This window comes from Lonchura striata, chromosome 31 (assembly GCF_050655825.1).
Source record: "Lonchura striata isolate lonStrDom1 chromosome 31, ASM5065582v1, whole genome shotgun sequence".
Classification (NCBI taxonomy): Eukaryota; Metazoa; Chordata; class Aves; order Passeriformes; family Estrildidae; genus Lonchura; species Lonchura striata.
In genome coordinates this window covers 5,241,999-5,264,950 of record NC_140733.1, presented here as the reverse complement: position 1 = coordinate 5,264,950, position 22,952 = coordinate 5,241,999, and the positions used below count along the sequence as shown (strand labels likewise).

General features: G+C 55.5%; 1 protein-coding gene across 3 annotated transcripts; it reads right to left on the bottom strand.

The window, feature by feature from the left end:
• Positions 1-139: 139 nt before the first annotated feature.
• Positions 140-22,440, bottom strand: GRIPAP1 (GRIP1 associated protein 1). 3 transcript variants are annotated; one of them, XM_085563715.1, is made up of 22 exons: positions 22,346-22,440; positions 21,608-21,674; positions 21,428-21,489; positions 18,896-18,922; positions 17,517-17,624; positions 15,342-15,501; positions 14,683-14,762; positions 13,327-13,362; positions 12,459-12,490; positions 11,768-11,815; positions 10,380-10,458; positions 9,585-9,677; positions 8,190-8,249; positions 8,053-8,097; positions 6,972-7,058; positions 4,891-4,947; positions 4,649-4,775; positions 3,056-3,168; positions 2,636-2,770; positions 1,903-1,996; positions 1,053-1,183; positions 140-551 (listed from the first exon to the last, which is right to left on the bottom strand). In XM_085563715.1, the coding sequence occupies exons 1-22, from the start codon at positions 22,385-22,387 to the stop codon at positions 480-482; spliced, it is 1,755 nt and encodes a 584-aa protein (XP_085419841.1). In that variant the 5' UTR covers positions 22,388-22,440; the 3' UTR covers positions 140-479. The 3 variants fall into 3 exon arrangements, with proteins under 3 accessions (XP_085419841.1, XP_085419842.1, XP_085419843.1); XM_085563716.1 differs by having other exon boundaries at positions 4,676-4,775; XM_085563717.1 differs by lacking the exons at positions 14,683-14,762; positions 15,342-15,501.
• Between the last annotated feature and the right edge of the window lie 512 nt (positions 22,441-22,952).

Genomic DNA, 22,952 nt, shown 5'->3' with positions numbered 1-22,952 from the left:
CCTGCGGCCGCGGCCGCGGCAACAACATCCGGGGCAGCGCGCGGAAGTGACGTCACGGGGCGGGCTCGGCAGGGAGGCTCTTAAATGACGTCACCGAGCCCTCCCGCCCTTTCCCAAGGCAGCAAAATGACGTCAGAGGCAGCGATTCACATCGGGTTTATTGGGGGGGAGAGGGGGGGGCGCATGCGGGACCCCCCTTAAACGGGCAATGCCACAGTGGGGACCACCTCCTCCTTAAAGCGGCAACGCCGCGGCGGGGACCGACCCAGCTCTTAAAGGGGCAACGCCCACCCGGGAAACACCCCCACCCCACCCTTAAAGGGGCAACGCCATGTAAAGAACCGTCCCGCCTTAAAGGGGCAATGCCGGCGGGGCCCAGCACGGCCTTAAAGGGGCAACGCCTCCCCCGCAGCAGCGCCCCGGCCGGGGGGCGGAGCCTGCGGGGGCGAGGCCCCGCCCACCAGGCGAGGCCCCGCCCCTCAGGGGGGTCCCGAGGGGGTCGCCTGTTCCTTCCTGAGCTGCGCCAGCTCCTGGGACAGCGACTCCAGGTCCTGGAAAAGGGGAATGAGGATGGGAACAGGCCACGCCCACTGCGCGAGGCCACGCCCCCAGAGCGGCCACGCCCTGTCCTGGCCACGCCCACCGCCGAAAGCCCCGCCTCCACTTTAAGCCCCGCCCTTTCACGTCGGTAAACTCGGTGATGTCATCGCTTATGCCACACCCCCACGTTTAAACCACGCCCCCGATGAGCCACACCCCGTTTAGCCACACCCCTTTCCACAGACCACGCCCATCTCCACAAACGATGGGCTTTTGGGAGCCACGCCCCTTTCTCACAAGCCACACCCCTTTCCTCACAACCCCCGCCCCTTTCTCACAAGCCACGCCCCTTTCTCGCAAGCCCCGCCCCTTTTCTCACAAACCGCACCCCTTTTCTCACAACCCCGCCCCTTTCTCACAAGCCACGCCCCTTTCTCACAAGCCACGCCCCTTTTCTCTCAAGCCACGCCCCTTTCTCACAAGCCCCGCCCCTTCGGGCCCCGCCCCCTCACCTGTGCCAGGTGCAGGTTCTTGGTCAGCTGCTCCTCCAGGAGGTTCTGCAGCTTCTTGTTCATCTCCCGCAGCCCCTCCTCACCGGGGCCCGGCCCCGCCCCCGCCCCGCGCCGCGCCGGCCCCGCCGCCTCTGCGGGCAGGTGGGGACAGGTGAGAGGGACAGGTGACACTGGGACAGGTGAGACTGGGACAGGTGAGGGGGACAGGTGAGATGGGACAGGTGAGATGGGACAGGTGAGGGGGACAGGTGAGATGGGACAGGTGAGAGGGACAGGTGAGAGGGACAAGGGAGACTGGGACAGGTGAGAGGGACAGGTGAGACTGGGACAGGTGAGAAAGACAGGTGAGATGGACAGGTGAGAGGGGACAGGTGAGACTGGGATAGGTGAGGGGGACAGGTGAGACTGGGATAGGTGAGACTGGGACAGGTGAGGGGGACAGGTGAGGGGGACAGGTGAGACTGGGACAGGTGAGAGGGACAGGTGAGACTGGGACAGGTGGGGACAGGTGAGACTGGGACAGGTGAGACTGGGCCAGGTCAGGGCACAGGTGACACTGGCACAGGTAAGAACCATCAGACGGATGGGGACAGCTGAGGAAGGGACAGGTGAGCTGACGGCTGGCTGCAGTGCCAAGTGAGGGTACAGGTGAGGGAGGGCCGTGCAGCACAGGTGAGGGTACAGGTGAGGGAGGGCCATGCAGCACAGGTGAGGGTACAGGTGAGGGAGGGCCGTGCAGCACAGGTGACAGCAGTGGAACAGCTGGGACAGGTGAGGCTACAGTGACAGCTGGGACAGGTGAGGTCCACCTGAGGCCCAGGTGCCACCAGGTGAGCCCGGGTGCCCTCACCTGTGCGGCTGTCCCTGACGAAGCTCTGGATGATGGCGCTTTTCCTGCACAGATCCTCGGCCATGGACGCGCTCGACACCTCCAGGTGCCTCACCTGCCCCGGCAGCTCCAGGTGAGCGGTGCCCCAGGTCCCTCCCAGTTCCTCCCAGTCCCTCCCAGTTCCTCCCAGTCCCTCCCAGTTCCTCCCAGTCGCTTCCAGTCCCTCCCAGTCCCTCCCAGTTCCTCCCAGTCCTTCCCAGTCCCTCCCAGTCCCTCCCAGTCCCTTCCCAGTCCTTCCCAGTTCCCTCCCAGTGCCCCTGCAGTTCCCTCCCAGTCCCTGCCAGTCCCCCCCAGTCCCCCCAGGTTCCTCCCAGTCCTTCCCAGTCACTCCCAGTTCCCCCAAGTCCCATCCCAGTCCCCCCAGTCCATTCCAGTTCCCTCTGAGTCCTTCCCAATTCCTCCCAATCCTTTCCAGTCCCTCCCAGTTCCCTCCCTGTCCTTCCCAGTCCCTCCCAGTTTCCCCCAGTCCTTCCCAGTTCCTCCCAGTCTCTCCCAGTTCCCTCCCAGTTCTTCCCAGATTCCCCCAGTTCCCTCCCAGTCCCTCCCAGTCCCCCCAGTCCCTCCCAGCTCGCTCCCAGTTCGCTCCCAACCCATTCCCAGTTCCTCCCCAGTCCCTCCCAGTCCCCCCAGTCCCTCCCAGTCCCCCCCAGCTCGCTCCCGACCCGTTCCCAGTCGCTCCCAGTGCTCCCAGTACCTTCTCCTCCAGCAGCCAGCGCTCCTGCTGGCTCTGGGCCAGCCTCTGGAACAGCTCGGCCACCTCTGCCGGGGACAGGCCCCCCCCGGCCGGGACCCCCCCGGCGCTGCCGCCCCCGGGGCTGCCCGAGCCCGACTGCGCGGGGCGGGGCCGGGCCGTCAGGCCACGCCCACCGGAGCCACGCCCACCGGAGCCACGCCCACCGGAGCCACGCCCACCAAGGCCACGCCCACCGGAGCCCCGCCAAGGCCACGCCCACCGGAGCCCCAACAAGGCCACGCCCACAAAGGCCACGCCCACAGGAGCCACGCCCACCAAAGCCCCACCGGAGCCCCGCCCACCGGAGCCCCACCAAGGGCACGCCCACCGGAGCCACGCCCAGCCAGGCCCCGCCCCTTTAACCCGTTCGGCCCCGCCCACCTTGGTGCTGCCGGGGGCGGAGCCGTCGCGGCCCAATGAGGACACGGAGCTGCTGTCCCCGCCCGGGCCCCGCCCCGGGGACGAGCCGCCGTCCAATCCCAGCTCCTCCAGCCCTGGGGGACCCCAAAACCCATCAGGGACCCCCAAAATCCATCAGGGACCCCAAAATCCATCAGGGACCCCAAAAATCCCATCAGGGACCCCCAAAATCCATCAGGGACCCCAAAATCCATCAGGGACCCCAAAATATACCTGGGAACCCCCAAAATCCATCAGGGACCCCAAAATATACCTGGGAACCCCCAAAATCCGTCAGGGACCCCAAAATCCATCAGGGACCCCCAAAATCCCACCAGGGACCCCCAAAAATCCACCAGGGACCCCAAAAATCCCATCAGGGACCCCCAAAATCCCACCAGGGACCCCCAAAATCCATCAGGGACCCCAAAATCCCATCAGGGACCCCAAAATATACCTGGGAACCCCCAAAATCCATCAGGGACCCCAAAATCTCAACAGGGACCCCAAAATCCATCAGGGACCCCCAAAATCCCATCAGGGACCCCAAAAATCCCAACAGGGACCCCAAATCCATCAGGGACCCCCAAAATCCCACCAGGGACCCCAAAATCCCATCAGGGACCCCAAAATCCCATCAGGGACCCCAAAATCCCATCAGGGACCCCAAAATCCATCAGGGACCCCCCAAAATCCATCAGGGACCCCAAAATATACCTGGGAACCCCCAAAAAACCCAACAGGGACCCCAAAATATACCTGGGAACCCCCAAAATCCCATCAGGGACCCCAAAATCCCATCAGGGACCCCAAAAACCCATCAGGGACCCCAAAACCCATCAGGGACCCCCAAAATCCATCAGGGACCCCAAAATATACCTGGGAACCCCCAAAATCCATCAGGGACCCCAAAACCCATCAGGGACCCCCAAAATCCATCAGGGACCCTCAAAATTCATCAGGGACCCCAAAAATCCCATCAGGGACCCCAAAATCCATCAGGGACCCCAAAATCCCATCAGGGACCCCCAAAATCCCAACAGGGACCCCAAAAATCCATCAGGGACCCCAAAATCCCATCAGGGACCCCAAAATCCTTCAGGGACCCCAAAATATACCTGGGAACCCCCAAAATCCCATCAGGGACCCCAAAATCCATCAGGGTCCCATTCTGGGGCTCCCCCTCCCCAAATTTTAGAGTTCTCCTCCAAATGTTGGTGCTACCCCTCCCCAAATTTTGGGGTTACCCCCTCCCACGAATTTACGGGTTCCCCCCTCCCCAAATTTTGGGGCTCCCACTCCTCAATTTTGGGGTTTCCCCCCCTCCCTGAGGCTTCTCCCACCCTCAAAATTTTGGGGGTCACCACTCCCCAAATTTCTGAGTTCCCACCTCCCCAAATTCCGAAGTTCCCCTCTCCCCCATTTTAGGGTTGCCATCCCAAATTTTAGGGATTTTAGATTTAAATCCCCCCCCGCCAAATTCTGAGGTAACTCCTCCAAATTTTGGAGTTTCTCCCCCAAAAATTTTTTCGTGGTCTTCCCCCCCCAAAAAATGTCTTTGAGGTTCTCCCCCACCCCAAATTTGGGGGTGCCCCCCCTGACCCGAGCGGTTCCTGCTGGGCACCAGCAGCTCCTGCAGCCGCTCCTGCAGCCGCTCCCCGCGGCGCCGCTCCAGCTGCAGCTGCCTGCGCAGGTCCTTCAGCTGGTTTGGGGCAAAATTCGGCGTTTTTGGGCACGTTTGGGGAACCCCCAAATCTCTCGGGGGGGGTCCCGAAAACTTTCGGGGGGTCCCCGAATCCCCTCCCGGGGTCGCTCACGGCGGCGCTGCCTTTCTTCTCCAGGATGCGCTGCGCGTCCCGCACGTCCTTCAGCTCCTGACGGGGATTTTGGGGGATTTTTGGGAGGTTTTGGGGAGTCTCGGGGGATTTTTGGGAGGTTTTGGGGAGTCTCGGGGGATTTTTGGGAGGTTTTGGGGAGTCTCGGGGGATTTTGGGGAGGTTTTGGGGAGTCTCGGGGGATTTTTGGGAGGTTTTGGGGAGTCTCGGGGGATTTTTGGGAGGGTTTGGGGAGTCTCGGGGGATTTTTGGGAGGGTTTGGGGAGTCTCGGGGGATTTTTGGGAGGTTTTGGGGAGTCTCGGAGGATTTTTGGGAGGTTTTGGGGAGTCTCGGGGGATTTTTGGGAGGTTTTGGGGAGTCTCGGAGGATTTTTGGGAGGTTTTGGGGAGTCTCGGGGCATTTTTGGGAGGTTTTGGGGAGTCTCGGGGGATTTTTGGGGAGTCTCGGGGGATTTTTGGGAGGTTTTGGGGAGTCTCGGGGGATTTTTGGGGAGTCTCGGGGGATTTTTGGGAGGGTTTGGGGAGTCTCGGGGCATTTTTGGGAGGTTTTGGGGAGTCTCGGGGCATTTTTGGGAGGTTTTGGGGAGTCTCGGGGGATTTTTGGGAGGTTTTGGGGAGTCTCGGGGCATTTTTGGGAGGGTTTGGGGAGTCTCGGGGCATTTTTGGGAGGTTTTGGGGAGTCTCGGGGCATTTTTGGGAGGTTTTGGGGAGTCTCGGGGGATTTTTGGGAGGGTTTGGGGAGTCTCGGGGCATTTTTGGGAGGTTTTGGGGAGTCTCGGGGCATTTTTGGGAGGGTTTGGGGAGTCTCGGGGGATTTTTGGGAGGTTTTGGGGAGTCTCGGGGCATTTTTGGGAGGTTTTGGGGAGTCTCGGGGGATTTTTGGGAGGTTTTGGGGAGTCTGGGGCATTTTTGGGAGGTTTTGGGGAGTCTTGGACAGTTTTGGGAGGTTTTGGGGAGTCTCGGGGCATTTTTGGGAGGGTTTGGGGAGTCTCGGGGGATTTTTGGGAGGGTTTGGGGAGTCTCGGGGGATTTTGGGGAGGTTTTGGGGAGTCTCGGGGCATTTTTGGGAGGTTTTGGGGAGTCTCGGGGCATTTTTGGGAGGTTTTGGGGAGTCTCGGGGGATTTTTTGGGAGGGTTTGGGAGGATTTTGGGAGTTTTAGGGGATTTTTGGGAAGGTTTTAGGGGATTTGAAGGGGGGGGTTTGGGGAGGTTTAGGAGATTTTTGGGGGGCTTGAGGAGGATTTTGGAGAGTTTCACGGGATTTTGGGGCGTTTTAGGGGATTTCAGGAGAGTTTTGGGGACTTCAGGTGATTTTTGGGCAGTTTTAGGGGATTTTGGGGCAGTTTTGAGGCTGTTTCAGTGGGTTTTTGGGGCTGGTTTTGGGGCTGGTTTTGGGGTTTTTGAGGCTGTTTCAGTGGATTTTGGGGCAGTTTTAGGGGATTTTGGGGCAGTTTTGGGGGATTTTGGGGCAGTTTTTGGGGATTTTAGGGTTATTTCAGTGGATTTTGGGGCAGTTTTGGGAGATTTTGGGGCAGTTTTTGAGGATTTTTGGGGCAGTTTTTGGGGATTTTGGGGGAGTTTCAGTGGATTTCAGGGCAGTTTTTGGGGATTTCGGGGCAGTTTTTGGGGATTTTGGGGCAGTTTCAGTGGATTTTGGGGCAGTTTTTGGGGATTTCGGGGCAGTTTTTGGGGATTTCGGGCAGTTTTTGGGGATTTTGGGGCAGTTTTAGGGGATTTTGGGGCAGTTTCAGTGGATTTCAGGGCAGTTTTTGAGGATTTTTGGGGCAGTTTTTGGGGATTTTGGGCAGTTTCAGTGGATTTCAGGGCAGTTTCTAAGGATTTTTGGGGCAGTTTTAGGGGATTTTGGGGCAGTTTTTGGGGATTTCGGGGCAGTTTTTGGGGATTTCAGGGCAGTTTTGGGGATTTTGGGCAGTTTCAGTGGATTTCAGGGCAGTTTTTGAGGATTTTTGGGGCAGTTTTTGGGGATTTTGGGCAGTTTCAGTGGATTTCAGGGCAGTTTTTGAGGATTTTTGGGGCACTTTTTGGGGATTTTGGGCTCTCACCTGCCTCAGGGCTCGTCCTTCGGCCTCGTGCAGCTCCCGCAGCCGCTGCTCCTCCCCCAGCGCCGCCCGCAGCTGCCCCAGCTCCTCCTGAGGGGACATTTGGGGACATTTGGGAACATTTGGGGACAATTTGGGACATTTGGGAACATTTGGGGACATTTGGGGACAATTTGGGACATTTGGGGACAATTTGGGACATTTGGGACATTTGGGGACATTTGGGGACATTTGGGGACATTTGGGGACATTTGGGAACATTTGGGGACAATTTGGCACATCTGGGGACATTTGGGGACATTTGGGGACATTTGGGGACATTTGGGAACATTTGGGGACAATTTGGGGACAATTTGGGGACATTTGGGGACAATTTGGGAACATTTGGGGACAATTTGGGACATTTGGGGACAATTTGGGGACAATTTGGGGACAATTTGGGACATTTGGGGACAATTTGGGGACAATTTGGGACATTTGGGGACAATTTGGGAACATTTGGGGACAATTTGGGACATTTGGAGACAATTTGGGCACATTTGGGGACAATTTGGGACAATTTGGGACATTTGGGGACAATTTGGGACATCTGGGGACAATTCAGGGACATTTTGGGGACATTTTTGGGACAATTTCGGGAAATCTGGGGACAATTCAGGGCTATTTGGGGACATTTGGGGACAATTCGGGGACATTTTGGGGTCAGATAGGGACCTAAAATTTACCCCAAAATCCCCCCCAAATTTATCAAAAATCCCCCAAATTTCCCCCAAAATTTCCCCCAATCCCCCAAATTTTCCTCAAAAATTTATCCAAAATCCCCCAATTTCCCCCAATTTTTCCTCAAAATCCCCCCAAAATTTACACCAAAATCTCCTACAATTTACCCCCAAAACGTCCCTGAATTGTCCCCCAAAATTTCCCCCAAATTTTCCTCAAAATCCTCCCAAAACTTACCCCAAAATCTAAAATTTCCCCCAAAATCCCCCCCCCCTCCCAAATTTTCCTCAAAATCTCCCAAATTTCCCCCAACCCCCCAAAATTTCCCCCCAAATTTCCCCAAAATCCCCCAAACCTCGCTGACCTCGAGCTGCCCCCGCTGCTGCTCCTGCTCCTCCCTCAGCCGCTCCTGGGGGGGCACGGGGAGATTTTGGGGGGTCCCCAATGCCTGGGGGGGGACCCCAAAAGTGGGGAGGGGTCTCGGGGGGTTTTTGGGGTCACCTGGGCGGCCTCGGCCTCGTGCAGGCGCTGGCGCAGCTCCTCCCGCTCACCTGAGCACACCTGGGGACACCCCAAAATCTGCCCGGGGACCCCCCGAAATCCCCCGGGAGCCCCAAAATCTGCCTGGGGACCCCCCAAAACCCCCCGGGAGCCCCAAAATCTGCCTGGGGACCCCCCGAAATCCCCTGGGAGCCCCAAAATCTGCCCGGGGACCCCCCCAAACCCCCCGAAATCCCCAAAATCTGCCTGGGGACCCCCCAAAATCCCCCGGGAGCCCCAAAATCTGCCTGGGGATCCCCCGAAATCCCCAAAATCTGCCTGGGGACCCCCCGAAATCCCCCGGGAGCCCCAAAATCTGCCTGGGGACCCCCTGAAATCCCCAAAATCTGCCTGGGGACCCCCCAAAATCCCCTGGGAGCCCCAAAATCTGCCTGGGGACCCCCCAAAATCCCCTGGGAGCCCCAAAATCTGCCTGGGGACCCCCCGAAATCCCCCGGGAGCCCCAAAATCTGCCTGGGGACCCCTGAAATCTCCCGGGAGCCCCAAAATCTGCCTGGGGACCCCCCGAAATCCCCCGGGAGCCCCAAAATCTGCCCAGGGACCCCCCAAAACCCCCCGGGAGCCCCAAAATCTGCCTGGGGACCCCCCTAAATCCCCTGGGAGCCCCAAAATCTGCCTGGGGACCCCCCAAAACCCCCCCAGGACCCCCAAATTCCCCTGAAAAGACCCCAGAGTCCTCCAGGACTCCCCCAGGACCCTCCAAACCCTCACAGAACCCCCCCAGGACCCCCCCAAATTACCCCCAGGACCCCCAAATCGTCACAGAAAGACCCCAGGATCCCCAAATCCCTCCCAGGTCCCCCACATTTCCCCTGAAAAGACCCCAAACCCCCACAGGACCCCCCAAAATACCCCCCAGGACCCCCCAAATCCCCCTGAAAAGACCCCAAACTCCTCCAGGACCCCTCCAGGATCCTCCAAATCCTCACAGAACCCCCCCAGGACCTCCTCAAATTCCCCCCAGGACCCCCAAATCCCCCTGAAAAGACCCCAAAACCCCCAGGATCCCCCAAAATACCCCCAGGAACCCCCAAATTCCCCTGAAAAGATCCCAAATCCCCCCAAAGACCCCCCAGATCCCCCTGAAAAGACCCCAAATCCCCCCCAGGACCCCCGAAATCCCCCCCAGGACCCCCCAAATCCCCCAGGACCCCCCAAACCGCCCGCATGACCCCCCAAATCCCCCTGAAAAGACCCCAAATCCCCCCCAGGACTCCCCAAATCCCCCTGAAAAGACCCAAAATCCCCCCAAATCCCCCCCAAATCCCCCCAAAGACCCCCCAAAGACCCCCCAAACCCCCCAGGACCCCCAAACCCCCCAGGACCCCCCCGTACCTGCAGCTCCCTCTCCAGCCTCTCCCTCTGGCTCCGGCTGTCCCGCAGCTCCCGGGCCTGGGCCTCACTCAGCTCCCGCAGCCCCGCCTGGGCCTGCCCCGAAACACCCCAAAATCACCCCAAAACCACCCCAAAAACACCCCAAAACACCCAAAATCACCCCAAAACCACCCCAAAACCACCCCAAAACCACCCCAAAACCACCCCAAAAACACCACAAAAACACCCCAAAAACACCCCAAAACCACCCCAAAACCACCCCAAAACCACCACAAAAACACCCCAAAAACACCACAAAAACACCCCAAAACCACCCCAAAACCACCCCAAAAACACCACAAAAACACCCCAAAAACACCCCAAAACCACCCCAAAAACACCCCAAAAACACCCCAAAAACACCCCAAAACCACCCCAAAACCACCCCAAAAACACCACAAAAACACCCCACGGGCACTGGGGGGTCTCTATGGGGTCTCTATGGTCTCTATGGGGTCTATGGGGTCTATGGGGTCTCTCTGGGGTCTCTATGGGGTCTCTATTGGGTCTGGGGTCTCTATTGGGTCTGGGGTCTCTATTGGGTCTGGGGTCTCTCTGGGTCTCTCTGGGTCTCTCTGGGGTCTCTATTGGGTCTGGGGTCTCTATTGGGTCTGGGGTCTCTCTGGGGTCTCTCTGGGGTCTCTATTGGGTCTGGGGTCCCTGTGGGGTCTGGGGTCTCTCTGGGTCTCTCTGGGTCTCTCTGGGTCTCTCTGGGGTCTCTATTGGGTCTGGGGTCTCTCTGGGGCCCTGCCCCACCTTGGTGGCCGCCTCCAGCTCCTGCTGCAGCCGCCGGCCCCGAGCCTGCAGCTCCTGCGCCTGCGCGTCCCAGCGGGCCCTGGGGACACCCCAAAAACACCCGAAACACCCTCAGAAACACCCCAGACACCCCAGACACCCCGAAACACACTCGGAAACACCCAGAAACACCCCAGACACCCCGAAACACCCTCAGAAACACCCCAAAACACCCCAGACACCCCGAAACACCCTCAGAAACACCCCAAAACACCCCAAAACACCCTCAGAAACACCCAAAAACACCCCGAAACACCCCGAAACACCCTCAGAAACACCCCAAAACACCCCAAAACACCCTCAGAAACACCCAAAAACACCCCGAAACACCCCGAAACACCCTCAGAAACACCCTCAGAAACACCCCGAAACACCCTCAGAAACACCCAAAAACACCCAAAACACCCTCAGAAACACCCCAGACACCCCAGACACCCCAAAACACCCTCAGAAACACCCCAGAAACACCCAAAACACCCCAAAACACCCTCAGAAACACCCTCAGAAACACCCCAGACACCCCAAAACACACTCGGAAACACCCAAAAACACCCCAGACACTCCAAAACACCCTCAGAAACACCCCAGACACCCCAAAACACCCCAAAACACCCTCAGAAACACCCAAAACACCCCAGACACCCTGAAACACCCTCAGAAACACCCCAGAAACACCCCAGACACCCCAAAACACCCTCAGAAACACCCCAGAAACACCCAAAACACCCCAAAACACCCTCAGAAACACCCCCAAAACACCCGAAACACCCCGAAACCACCCCAAAATGTGGGGACATCAAAAACAACCCCAAAAACATCCAAAACACCCAAAAACCACCCAAAACACCCCAAAACCACCCTAAAAACACCCCAAAAAACACCCCAAAACGTCAGAAACGTGGGGACACCTAAAACATCCCAAAAACCACCCAAAAACATCCTCAAAAACACCCAAGAACACCCCGAAATGTGGGGACGCCAAAAACACCCCAAAAACATCCTCGAAAACATCCCCAAAAACACCCAAAACACCCCAAAAACATCCTCAAAAACATCCCCAAAAACACCCCAAAAATATCCCCAAAAACACCCAAAACACCCCAAAAATATCTTCAAAAACACCCAGAAACGTGGGGACACCAAAAACACCCCAAAAACCACCCAAAACACCCCAAAACCACCCCCAAAATATCCTCAAAAACACCCCAAAAACACCCAAAAGCACCTCAAAAACCACCCCAAAACCACCCCAAAACACCAGGGACCCCAAAATCCCCCAAATTCCCCCAAAATCTCCCAAAATCCCCCAAATTCCCCAAAATCCCCCAAATTTCCCCCAAATCCCCCACCGGCTCTCCTGGAGCAGCGTCTCCTTCTCCTCCTGCAGGCGGAGAAAACTGGGGAAAAAATGGGGGGAAATGGGCAAAAATGGGCAAAAAAAGGGGAAAATTGGGGGGAAATGGGGGAAAAAAGAGTGAAAATTGGGGGAAAATTGGGAAAAAAATTGGGAAAAAATTGGAGGAATAATGGGTGAAAAATTGGGAGAAATGGGGGGAAAGAAGGAAAAATGGGCAAAAAAAGGGGGAAATTGGGGGAAAATGGAGAAAAAATAAGGAAATGGGAAAAATATGGAAAAATAGAAAAAATTGGGGGGAAATGGGGGAAAATTTGAAGCAAATGGGGAGAAAAAAGGAAAAATGGGGAAAAAAGGGTGAAAATTGGGGGGAAATGGGAAAAATTGGGGGGAAATTGGGAAAATGGGGAAAAATCGGAAAAATGGGTGAAAATTTGAGAGAAATGGGGGGAAAAAAGGGAAAATGGGGGAAATTAGAGGGAAATGCAGAAAATGAGGGAAAGTTGATTAAAAATTTGGGAGAAATGAGGGAAAATAGGGGAAAAAAGGGGGAAATTGGGGGGGGAAATGAAGAAACAGGGAAAATTGGAAAAAATGGGAAAAATGGGGAGAAAAATGGGGGCAAAGGAGGAAAAATGGTGGGAAAAAATTCCCAAAAATCCCCCAAAATTTGCCAAAATTCTCACCTCTCTCGCTGTTCCCGCAGCTCCTCCGTCAGCTGGGAAATTTGGGGTGGGGGGCACAAAATTGAGGGGGGGAACCACTTGGAAGCCCCCCAAAAATCACCAAATTCCTCCCCAAAACTCTCCCCAAAATCCCAAATCCCTCTGGGATCCAAATCCCAAAAAATCACGTCCAGGAACCACCAAATTTCCCCTTGGAGGTCCCAAAAAAGCCCCAAATTGCACCAAAAAAACCCCCAAATCCTCAAAAAACAAAAAAAAATCCCCCAAAATCCTCCCAAAAAAACCCAAATCCTCCCCAAAAAACCCCAAATCCTCCCCAAAAAAGCCAAATCCAACCCAAAAACCCCAAATCCTCCCCAAAAAAACCCAAATCCAACCCAAAAACCCCAAATCCTCCCAAAAAAACCCAAACCCTCCCAAAAAAACCCAAATCCTCCCCAAAAAAAACTAAATTTAACCCAAAAACCGCAAATCTTCCCAAAAACCCCCAAATCCTCCCCAAAAAAATCCAAATCTCACCCAAATCCTTTCAAAAAAACCCAAATCCTCCCCAAAAAAACCCAAATTCAACCCAAAAACCCCAAATCCTCCCCAAAAGGCTTAAATTTTACCCAAATCCTTTCAAAAAAACCCCCCCGAATCCTCCCAAAAAATCCCAAATCCTCCCCAAAAAACCCCAAATCTCACCCGAATCCTCTAAAAAAATCCCAAATCCTCTCCAAAAAAACCCAAATCTCACCCAAATCCTCTAAAAAAACCCCAAAATCCTCAAAAAAAAAAAAAAAATCTCCCCAAATCCTCCCAAAAAACCCCAAATCCTCCAAAAACACCCCAAATCCTCCCAAAAAAACCCAAATTTCCCCCTCACCTTGGCCACCTCCTCCTGCAGCTGGGTCACCTCAGCCTGCGAGAGACCCCCGTGAGACCCCCCAAATTCCACCTCCCCCCTCCCCAAAACCCCCAAAATCCCCCCAAAATTCCACCCAAAAAAACCCCAAATTCTCCGTCCCTCAAAATCCCGCATTTCCCCCCAAAATCTCCTCCAAAGACCACCCACCCAAAAAAATAAACCCGAATTCCCCAAATTTATTCCAAGCCCCAAAATTCCCTTGAGAAACCTCCCCCAAAAAAACCCCAAAATCCTCCCAAAAAAACCCCAAAATCCTCCCCAAAAAAACCCCAAAATCCTCCCCAAAAAACCCCAAAATCCTCCCCAAAAAACCCCGAAATCCCCCCCAAAAAAACCCAAAATCCCCCAAAAAACCCCGAAATCCCCCAAAAAAACCCAAAATCCTCCCCAAAAAAACCCAAAATCCTCCCCAAAAAACCCCAAAATCCTCCCCAAAAAAAAACCCAAAATCCTCCCCAAAAAAAACCCCAAAATCCCCCAAAAAACCCCAAAATCCTCCCCAAAAAAACCCAAAATCCCCCAAAAAACCTCCCCGGTGCCCCCAAAATTCCCCCCCAGAAAACCCAGACACCCCCAAAATCCTCCCAAAAATCCCAAAATCCCCCCAAAAAAAACCCCAAAATCCTCCCCAAAAAAACCCAAAATCCCCCAAAAAACCCCAAAATCCTCCCCAAAAAACCCCAAAATCCTCCCCAAAAAAACCCCAAAATCCCCCAAAAAACCCCAAAATCCCCCAAAAAAAACCCAAAATCCTCCCCAAAAAACCCCAAAATCCTCCCCAAAAAAACCCCAAAATCCCCCAAAAAAACCCAAAATCCCCCCAAAAAAAACCCAAAAGCAAACCCAGACCACCCCAAAATCCCCCCCCACAAAAAAACAAAATCCCCCCCCAAAAAAACTCAAAATCTCCCCCAAAAAAACCCAAAATCCCCCCCCAAAAAAACCCAAAATCTCCCCCAAAAAAACCAAAATCTCCCAAAAAACCCCAAAATCAAGCCCAGACCGTCCAAAAAAACCACAAAATTCCCCCAAAAACCCAAAATCTCCCCCCAAAAAAACCAAAATCCCCCCAAAAAATCCCCAAAAGCAAACCCAGACCCCCCCAAAATAACAAAATCCCCCCAAAAAAACCCAAAATACCCCCCAAAACCCAAAATCTCCCCCACAAAAAACCCAAAATCCCCCCAAAAAAACCCCGAATCCCCCCAAAAACCCCCCAAAAACCCCCAAAAAACCCCCAAAATCCCCCAAAATCCCCCCAAAACCCCCCAAAAAACCCCCAAAATCCCCCAAAATCCCCCCAAAACCCCGTACCTGGGCGGGGGGGGCTGGGGGCTCCATGGGGGGGGCGTCCCCCCCTCCCCCCTCCTCTTTCTCTTCTTTTTGGGGGGGCTCTGGGAGGGGGAGGGGTATCAGAGACCCTGAACCCCCCCAAAATCCCCCCCAGGACCCCCAAAATCCACCCCAGGACCCCAAAATCCCTCCCAGACCCCCAAAATCCACCCCAGGACCCCAAAACCCCCCAGGACCCCAAAATCCCATCCAGGACCCCCCAAAATCCCCCCAGGACCCCCAAATTCTCCCCAGGACCCCCAAATTCTCCCCAGGACCCCCCAAAATCCCCCCAGACCCCCAAAATCCACCCCAGGACCCCCAAATTCCCACCCAGGACCCCCCAAATTCCCACCCAGGACCCCCAAAATCACCCCTGGGACCCCCAAAATCACCCCCAGGACCCCCCAAAATCCACCCCAGACCCCCAAAATCCCCCCAGGACCCCCAAAATCCCACCCAGGACCCCCAAAATCTCCCCCAGACCCCCAAAATCCCCCCCAGACCCCCAAATTCCCACCCAGGACCCCCAAAATCCACCCCAGACCCCCAAATTCTCACCCAGGATCCCCCAAAATCCCTCCCAGACCCCCAAATTCTCACCCAGGACCCCCCAAAATCCCTCCCAGACCCCCCCTCACCTTCGGGGGTCCCCCCATCGCCCTGGGGGGGCTGGGCCGAGCTCAGGGGGGTCCCGGGGGGGTCTCGGGGGGTCCCGGGGGGGTCTCGGGGGGCTCCCCCCGCCCCCCCCTCCTGCAGCCGCCGGTTCTCCTCCTCGAGCCCCTCGATCTGGGCACAGAGCTGGGACCCCCAAAAATCACCCCAAAATCAACTCTGGGACCCCCAAAAATCACCCCAAAATCACCCCTGGGAACCCCAAAATTCACTCCAAAATCCACCCCAAAATCAACTCTGGGACCCCAAAAATCACCCCAAAATCAACTCTGGGACCCCCAAAAATCACCCCAAAATCACCCCTGGGACCCCCAAAATTCACTCCAAAATCCACCCCAAAATCACCCCTGGGACCCCCAAAAATCACCCCAAAATCACCCCTGGGAACCCCAAAATTCACCCCAAAATCACCCCTGGGACCCCCAAAAATCACCCCAAAATCAACTCTGGGACCCCCCAAAATCCACCCCAAAATCACCCCGGGACCCCCAAAATTCACCCCAAAATCACCCCTGGGACCCCCAAAAATCACCCCAAAATCACCCCTGGGAACCCCAAAATTCACCCCAAAATCACCCCTGGGACCCCCAAAAATCACCCCAAAACCCACCCCAAAATCATCTCTGGGACCCCCAAAAATCACCCCAAAATCACCCGTGGGACCCCCAAAATTCACTCCAAAATCCACCCCAAAATCATCTCTGGGACCCCCAAAAATCACCCCAAAATCCACCCCAAAATCATCTCTGGGACCCCCAAAAATCAACCCAAAATCACCCCTGGGAACCCCAAAATTCACTCCAAAATCCACCCCAAAATCACCCCTGGGACCCCCAAAAATCACCCCAAAAATCACCCCAAAATCACCCCAAAATCACCCCTGGGAACCCCAAAATTCACCCCAAAACCCACCCCAAAATCATCTCTGGGACCCCCAAAATTCACCCCAAAATCAACTCTGGGACCCCCAAAAATAAACCCAAAATCACCCCTGGGACCCCCAAAATTCACCCCAAAATCACCTCTAGGACCCCCCAAAAAATCAACCCCAAAATCACCCCTGGGACCCCCAAAATTCACCCCAAAATCACCCCTGGGAACCCCCAAAATTCACCCCAAAATCACCCCTGGGACCCCCAAAATTCACCCCAAAATCACCCCTGGGAACCCCAAAAATCACCCCAAAATCACCCGTGGGACCCCCAAAATTCACTCCAAAACCCACCCCAAAATCATCTCTGGGACCCCCAAAATTCACCCCAAAATCACCCCTGGGAACCCCAAAAATCGCCCCTCTGGGGGATTTAAAGGGTACAGGAAGAGATTTTGGGGGTCCCGGGGTGATTTTGTGGCGTTTTGGGGGGGATTTGGGGAGATTTTGGGGGGATTTTGGGGGGAATTTGTGGGAAATTTTGGGAGGGAATTGGGGAGATTTTGGGGAGATTTTTGTGGGAATTTTGGGGCGATTTGGGGGAAATTTGGGGCCCACCTTGGCCAGCTCCCTCAGGACGGTGCTGGTGGTGTCAGGGGGAATTTTGGGGGGATTTGGGGGGAATTTTGGGGGGATTTTGGGGGGATCTCTGGGGGGATGTTGAGGGGATTTTGGGGGGATTTTGGGGGGATTTTAGGGGGAATTTTGGGGGGATTTTGGGGGTTTTGGGCCCACCTTGGCCAGCTCCTTCAGCAGGGTGCTGGGGGTATTTTGGGGGTATTTTGGGAAGAATTTTGGGGGGATTTTGGGGGTTTTGGGCCCACCTTGGCCAGCTCCCTCAGCAGGGTGCTGGGGGTATTTTGGGGGAATTTTGGGGGAATTTTGGGGGGATTTTGGGGATTTTGGGCCCACCTTGGCCAGCTCCCTCAGCAGGGTGCTGGTGGTGTCAGGGGGAATTTTGGGGGGAATTTTGGGGGGATTTTGGGGGGATTTTGGGGGTTTTGGGCCCACCTTGGCCAGCTCCCTCAGCAGGGGGCTGGGGTCCCAGGGGGGATTTTTGGGGAATTTTGGGGGGATTTTGGGGGGAATTTTGGGGGGATTTTGGGGAGTTTTGGGTCCACCTTGGCCAGCTCCCTCAGCAGGGTGCTGGGGGTATTTTGGGGGAATTTTGGGGGGATTTTGGGGGGATTTTGGGGGGTTTTGGGCCCACCTTGGCCAGCTCCCTCAGCAGGGTGCTGTTCTGCAGACGGAAATCGTCCTCTTGGCTCTGCAGCTTCCCCTGCAGCATCCTGGTCTCCCCCAGCAGCGCCTCCACCTCCTGGGGACCCCAAAAATGGGATGGGAACCCCAAAAATTGGCTCAGACACCCCAAAAACGGGGTCAGGAACACCAAAAACGTCCCCGAACCCACCCAGAAATCCTCAGAAAGCCCCAAAATAACCCAAAACACCCTCAGGAACCCCCCTGAAGAACCCAGGTCTGCCCCAGCAGGGCCTCCACCTCCTGGGGACCCCAAAAACAGGCTCAGACACCCCAAAAATGGGATCAGAAACCCTAAAAATGGAGTCACACCCCAAAAACAGGCTCAGACACCCCAAAAACGGGATCAGAAACCCTAAAAATGGAGTCACACCCCAAAAAAAGGCTCAGACACCCCAAAAATGGGATCAGACACCCTAAAAATGGAGTCACACCCCAAAAACAGGCTCAGACACCCCAAAAATGGGATCAGACACCCTAAAAATGGAGTCACACCCCAAAAACAGGCTCAGACACCCCAAAAATGGGATCAGACACCCTAAAAATGGAGTCACACCCCAAAAAAAGGCTCAGACACCCCAAAAATGGGATCAGACACCCTAAAAATGGGGTCACACCCCAAAAACAGGCTCAGACACCCCAAAAACGGGATCAGAAACCCTAAAAATGGAGTCACACCCCAAAAACAGGCTCAGACACCCCAAAAATGGGATCAGACACCCTAAAGATGGAGTCACACCCCAAAAACAGGCTCAGACACCCCAAAAATGGGATCAGACACCCTAAAAATGGAGTCACACCCCAAAAACAGGCTCAAACACCCCAAAAATGGGATCAGAAACCCTAAAAATGGAGTCACACCCCAAAAAAAGGCTCAGACACCCCAAAAATGGGATCAGAAACCCTAAAAATGGAGTCACACCCCAAAAACAGGCTCAGACACCCCAAAAATGGGATCAGACACCCTAAAAATGGAGTCACACCCCAAAAACAGGCTCAGACACCCCAAAAACGGGATCAGACACCCTAAAAATGGAGTCACACCCCAAAAACAGGCTCAGACACCCCAAAAATGGGATCAGAAACCCTAAAAATGGAGTCACACCCCAAAAACAGGCTCAGACACCCCAAAAATGGGGTCACGCACCCAAGAAACGGGCTCAGACACCCCAAAAATGAGCCCAGAAACCCCAAAAATGACCCCAAAGATCCCCAAAACGGCCTCAGACACCCCCAAAATTCCCCTGAATCCCCCAGACACCCCAAAATGAACCCAGAGACTCCAAAACATACCCCGAGACCCCCCCCCAAAATCCCCCCAGGACCCACCTGGGCCTTCTTGCTCTTGCTGAGGGCCTGGAAAAGAAGGGGAGGGGTCACCGGGGGGTTTTGGGGGAGATTTGGGGGTCCCACGGGGGTCCGGGGGGGATTTCGGGGAGATTTGGGGGGATTTGGGGGTCCCAGAAGGGTCTGGGGAGGATTTTGGGGAGATTTGGGGGGATTTGGGGGTCCCAGGGGGGTCTGGGGAGGATTTTGGGGGGATTTGGGGGTCCCAGGGGGGTCTGGGGGGATTTTGGGGGGATTTGGGGGTCCCAGGGGGGTCTGGAGGGATTTTGGGGGGATTTGGGGGGGATTTGGGGGTCCCAGGGGCATTTTTGGGGGTCTCAGGTGGGGACGGGGGGGTCATGGGAGGAATCTCAGAGGGATTTTGGGGGTCCTGGGGGGTCATGAGAGGAATTTGGGTTTATTTTTGGGGTGTCATGAGAAGAATTTGGGGTTTTTTTGGGGGACACATGAGGAGAATTTGAGTTTTTCTGGGGTCACGAAAAGAATTTGGAGGTTTCTTTTCAGGGGTCACGAAAAGAATTTGGGGGGATTTTTTGTGGGGTCATGAGGAGAATTTGGGGGTTTTTGGGGGGGTCCAGAATTTGAGTGTTTTTGGGGGGCCACGAGGAGAATTTGGGATTTTTTTTGAAGGTCATGAGGAGAATTTGGGATTTTTTTGGGGGGCACATGGGGAGAATTTGAGTGTTTTTTCTGGGTCACAAGAAGAATTTGGGGTGTTTTTGGGGGGCCACGAGGAGAATCTGGGGTTTTTGGGGGGGACATGAGGAGAATTTGGATTTTTTTTTTGGGGGGTCCAGAATTTGAGGGGTTTTTGGTGGGGGGGGAGGGTCACAAGGGGAATTTGGGTTTTTTTTGAGGTGTCACGAGGAGAATTTGGGGTTTTTTGGGGGTCCAGAATTTGAGTGTTTTTGGGGGGCCACAAGGAGAATTTGGGATTTTTTTGGGGGGCCACGAGGAGAATTTGGGATTTTTTTGGAGGGCCACGAGGAGGATTTGGGGTTTTTTGGGGGTCCAGAATTTGAGTGTTTTTGGGGGCCCACGAGGAGAATTTGGGGTTTCTTTGGAGGGTCACAAGAAGAATTTGGGATTTTTTGGGGGGTCACGAGGAGAATCTGGGGTTTTTGGGGGGGACATGAGGAGAATTTGGGGTTTTTTGGAGGGTCCAGAATTTGAGTGTTTTTGGGGGACCACGAGGAGAATTTGGGATTTTTTTGGGGGGTCACAAGAAGAATTTGGGGTTTTTTTGGGGGGTCCAGAATTTGAGGGGTTTTGGGGGGGCCACGAGGAGAATTTGGGATTTTTTTGGGGGGTCACAAGAAGAATTTGGGGTTTTTTTGGGGGGTCACAAGAAGAATTTGGGATTTTTTAGGGGGGTCACAAGAAGAATTTGGGATTTTTTTAGGGGGGTCACAAGGAGAATTTGGATTTTTTTTGGGGGGGTCCAGAATTTGAGGGGTTTTGGGGGGGCCACGAGGAGAATTTGGGGTTTTTTTGGGGGGCCACGAGGAGAATTTGGGATTTTTTTGGAGGGCCACAAGGAGAATTTGGGGTTGTTTTGGGAGCCACGAGGAGAATTTGGGGTTTTTTGGGGGGTCCAGAATTTGAGGGGGTTTTGGTGGGGGGGGAGGGTCATGAGGAGAATTTGGGATTTTTTGGGGGGTCCAGAATTTGAGTGTTTTTGGGGGGCCACAAGGAGAATTTGGGATTTTTTTTGGAGGGTCACAAGAAGAATTTGGGGTTTTTTTGGGGGGGGTGCAGAATTTGGGATTTTTTTGGGGGGTCACAAGAAGAATTTGGGATTTTTTTGGGGGGTCACAAGAAGAATTTGGGATTTTTTGGGGGGTCCAGAATTTGAGTGTTTTTGGGGGACCACGAGGAGAATTTGGGGTTTTTTTAGGGGGCCACGAGGAGAATTTGGGATTTTTTTGGGGGGCCACAAGAAGAATTTGGGATTTTTTTGGGGGGTCACAAGAAGAATTTGGGATTTTTTGGGGGGTCCAGAATTTGAGTATTTTTGGGGGGCCACGAGAAGAATTTGGGATTTTTTAGGGGGTCACAAGAAGAATTTGGGATTTTTTTGGGGTGCCACGAGGAGAATTTGGGATTTTTTTGGGGGGTCACAAGAAGAATTTGGGGTTTTTTTGGGGGACCACAAGAAGAATTTGGGATTTTTTTGGGGGGTCACAAGAAGAATTTGGGATTTTTTTGGGGGGTCACAAGAAGAATTTGGGTTTTTTTTGGGGGGCCACGAGGAGAATTTGGGATTTTTTTGGGGGCCCACGAGGAGAATTTGGGTTTTTTTTGGGGGGCCACGAGGAGAATTTGGGATTTTTTTTGGGGGGTCACAAGAAGAATTTGGGATTTTTTTTGGGGGGTCACAAGGAGAATTTGGGATTTTTTTGGAGGGTCACAAGAAGAATTTGGGATTTTTTTTGGGGGGCCACAAGAAGAATTTGGGGTTTTTTTGGGGGGTCACAAGAAGAATTTGGGATTTTTTTGGGGGTCCAGCCTCACCTTGTTGGCCTTGGCCAGGTCCCTGTCCAGCATCTGCACCCGCTGCCGCAGCCCCGACAGCTCTGGGGGGGGGTCCCAGCCGTGAGGGGGGGGCTGTGAGACCCCTCCCCAGCTGCTGGGGACCCCCCCCAAACCCAAAGCCCCCCAAAATCCCCCCAAATTTCCCCTCCCCGGCCGTACCGGCGCCGTTCCTGCGCAGCTCGTCCGACAGCCGGTAGTTCTCGGAGCGCAGCTCCAGCAGCTGCGCCTGGGGGGCACCGGGACGGGTTTGGGGGGGCAAAGAGACCCCCAGAGACCCCCCCAAAATACCCTCGGGACCCTCCAGATCTCCCCTGAATCCCCCCAAGGACCCCCCGAGCCTGACAAACCCAGGGACCCCCAAAAGCCACCCCAGGACCCCCAGATCCCCCAGAGACCCCCCAAGACCTCCAAAACGGACCCCAGGACCCCCCCGGACCCCCAAAACCCACCCCAGGACCCCCAGGACCCCCCCGGATCCCCCAGAGACCTCCCAGGACCCCCAAAACCCACCCCAGAACCCCCCAGAGACCCCCAAAACCCACCCCAGGACCCTCAGGTCCCCCCAGAACCCCCCCGGATCCCCCAGAGACACCCCCAGGACCCCCAAAACCAACCCCAGGACCCCCTCAGCTCCCCCAGAGCCCCCCCAGGACCCTCCAGAGCCCCCCAGAGCCCCACAACCACCCCCCAGAGCCCCCCAGGACCCCCCAGAACCCCCCAGAGCCCCCCAGAACCCCCCAGGACCCTCCAGAACGCCCCAGAGCCCCCCAGGCCCCCTCACAACCTCCCCCACCCCCCTCCCCCCCCAGGACCCTTCACATCCCCCTCGCCATTCCGCCGCCGCCCCTCGGAAGCCCCTGAGAGCGCCGGGAGCCGCCCCGAGCGCCGCGGCCGCACCTGCATCCTCCGGAACTCCTCGGCCGACAGCGCCTGCGCCATCTTGGCGCGCGGCTCCTCCTCCCCTCAGGAGGGACCGGAAACGGCGGCGGCGCATGCGCGGGGCGGGGGCGGGGCCAGGGAGGAGAGGGGCGGGGCCAGGAGCGGAGAGGGGCGGGGCCAGGGAGGAGAGGGGCGGGGCCAGGGAGGAGAGGGGCGGGGCCAGGAGCTGAAAGGGGCGGGGCCAGGGAGGAGAGAGATCGGAGAGAGATCGGAGAGATCGGAGAGAGATCAGAGAGATCGGAGAGAGATCGGAGAGAGATCGGAGAGATCGGAGAGAGATCAGAGAGATCAGAGAGAGATCAGAGAGAGATCGGAGAGAGATCGGAGAGATCGGAGAGAGATCGGAGAGTGATCGGAGAGAGATCGGAGAGGATCAGAGAGATCGGAGAGATCGGAGAGAGATCGGAGAGAGATCGGAGAGGATCAGAGAGATCGGAGAGATCGGAGAGAGATCGGAGAGAGATCGGAGAGGATCAGAGAGAGATCGGAGAGATCGGAGAGAGATCAGAGAGATCGGAGAGATCGGAGAGAGATCGGAGAGATCGGAGAGAGATCGGAGAGGGAT

What these genes read in the sequence shown, in the direction of transcription:
- GRIPAP1 (XM_085563715.1), bottom strand. Translation starts at nt 22,387, where the DNA reads ATGGCGCAGGCGCTGTCGGCCGAGGAGTTCCGGAGGATGCAG. An exon ending in GCTGGCTGCTGGAGGAGAAG is followed by an intron (nt 1,997 to 2,635) that starts GTACTGGGAGCA and finishes CTGCCGGGGCAG; the next exon opens with GTGAGGCACCTGGAGGTGTC. An exon ending in AGAACCTGCACCTGGCACAG is followed by an intron (nt 552 to 1,052) that starts GTGAGGGGGCGG and finishes CCCCTTTTCCAG; the next exon opens with GACCTGGAGTCGCTGTCCCA.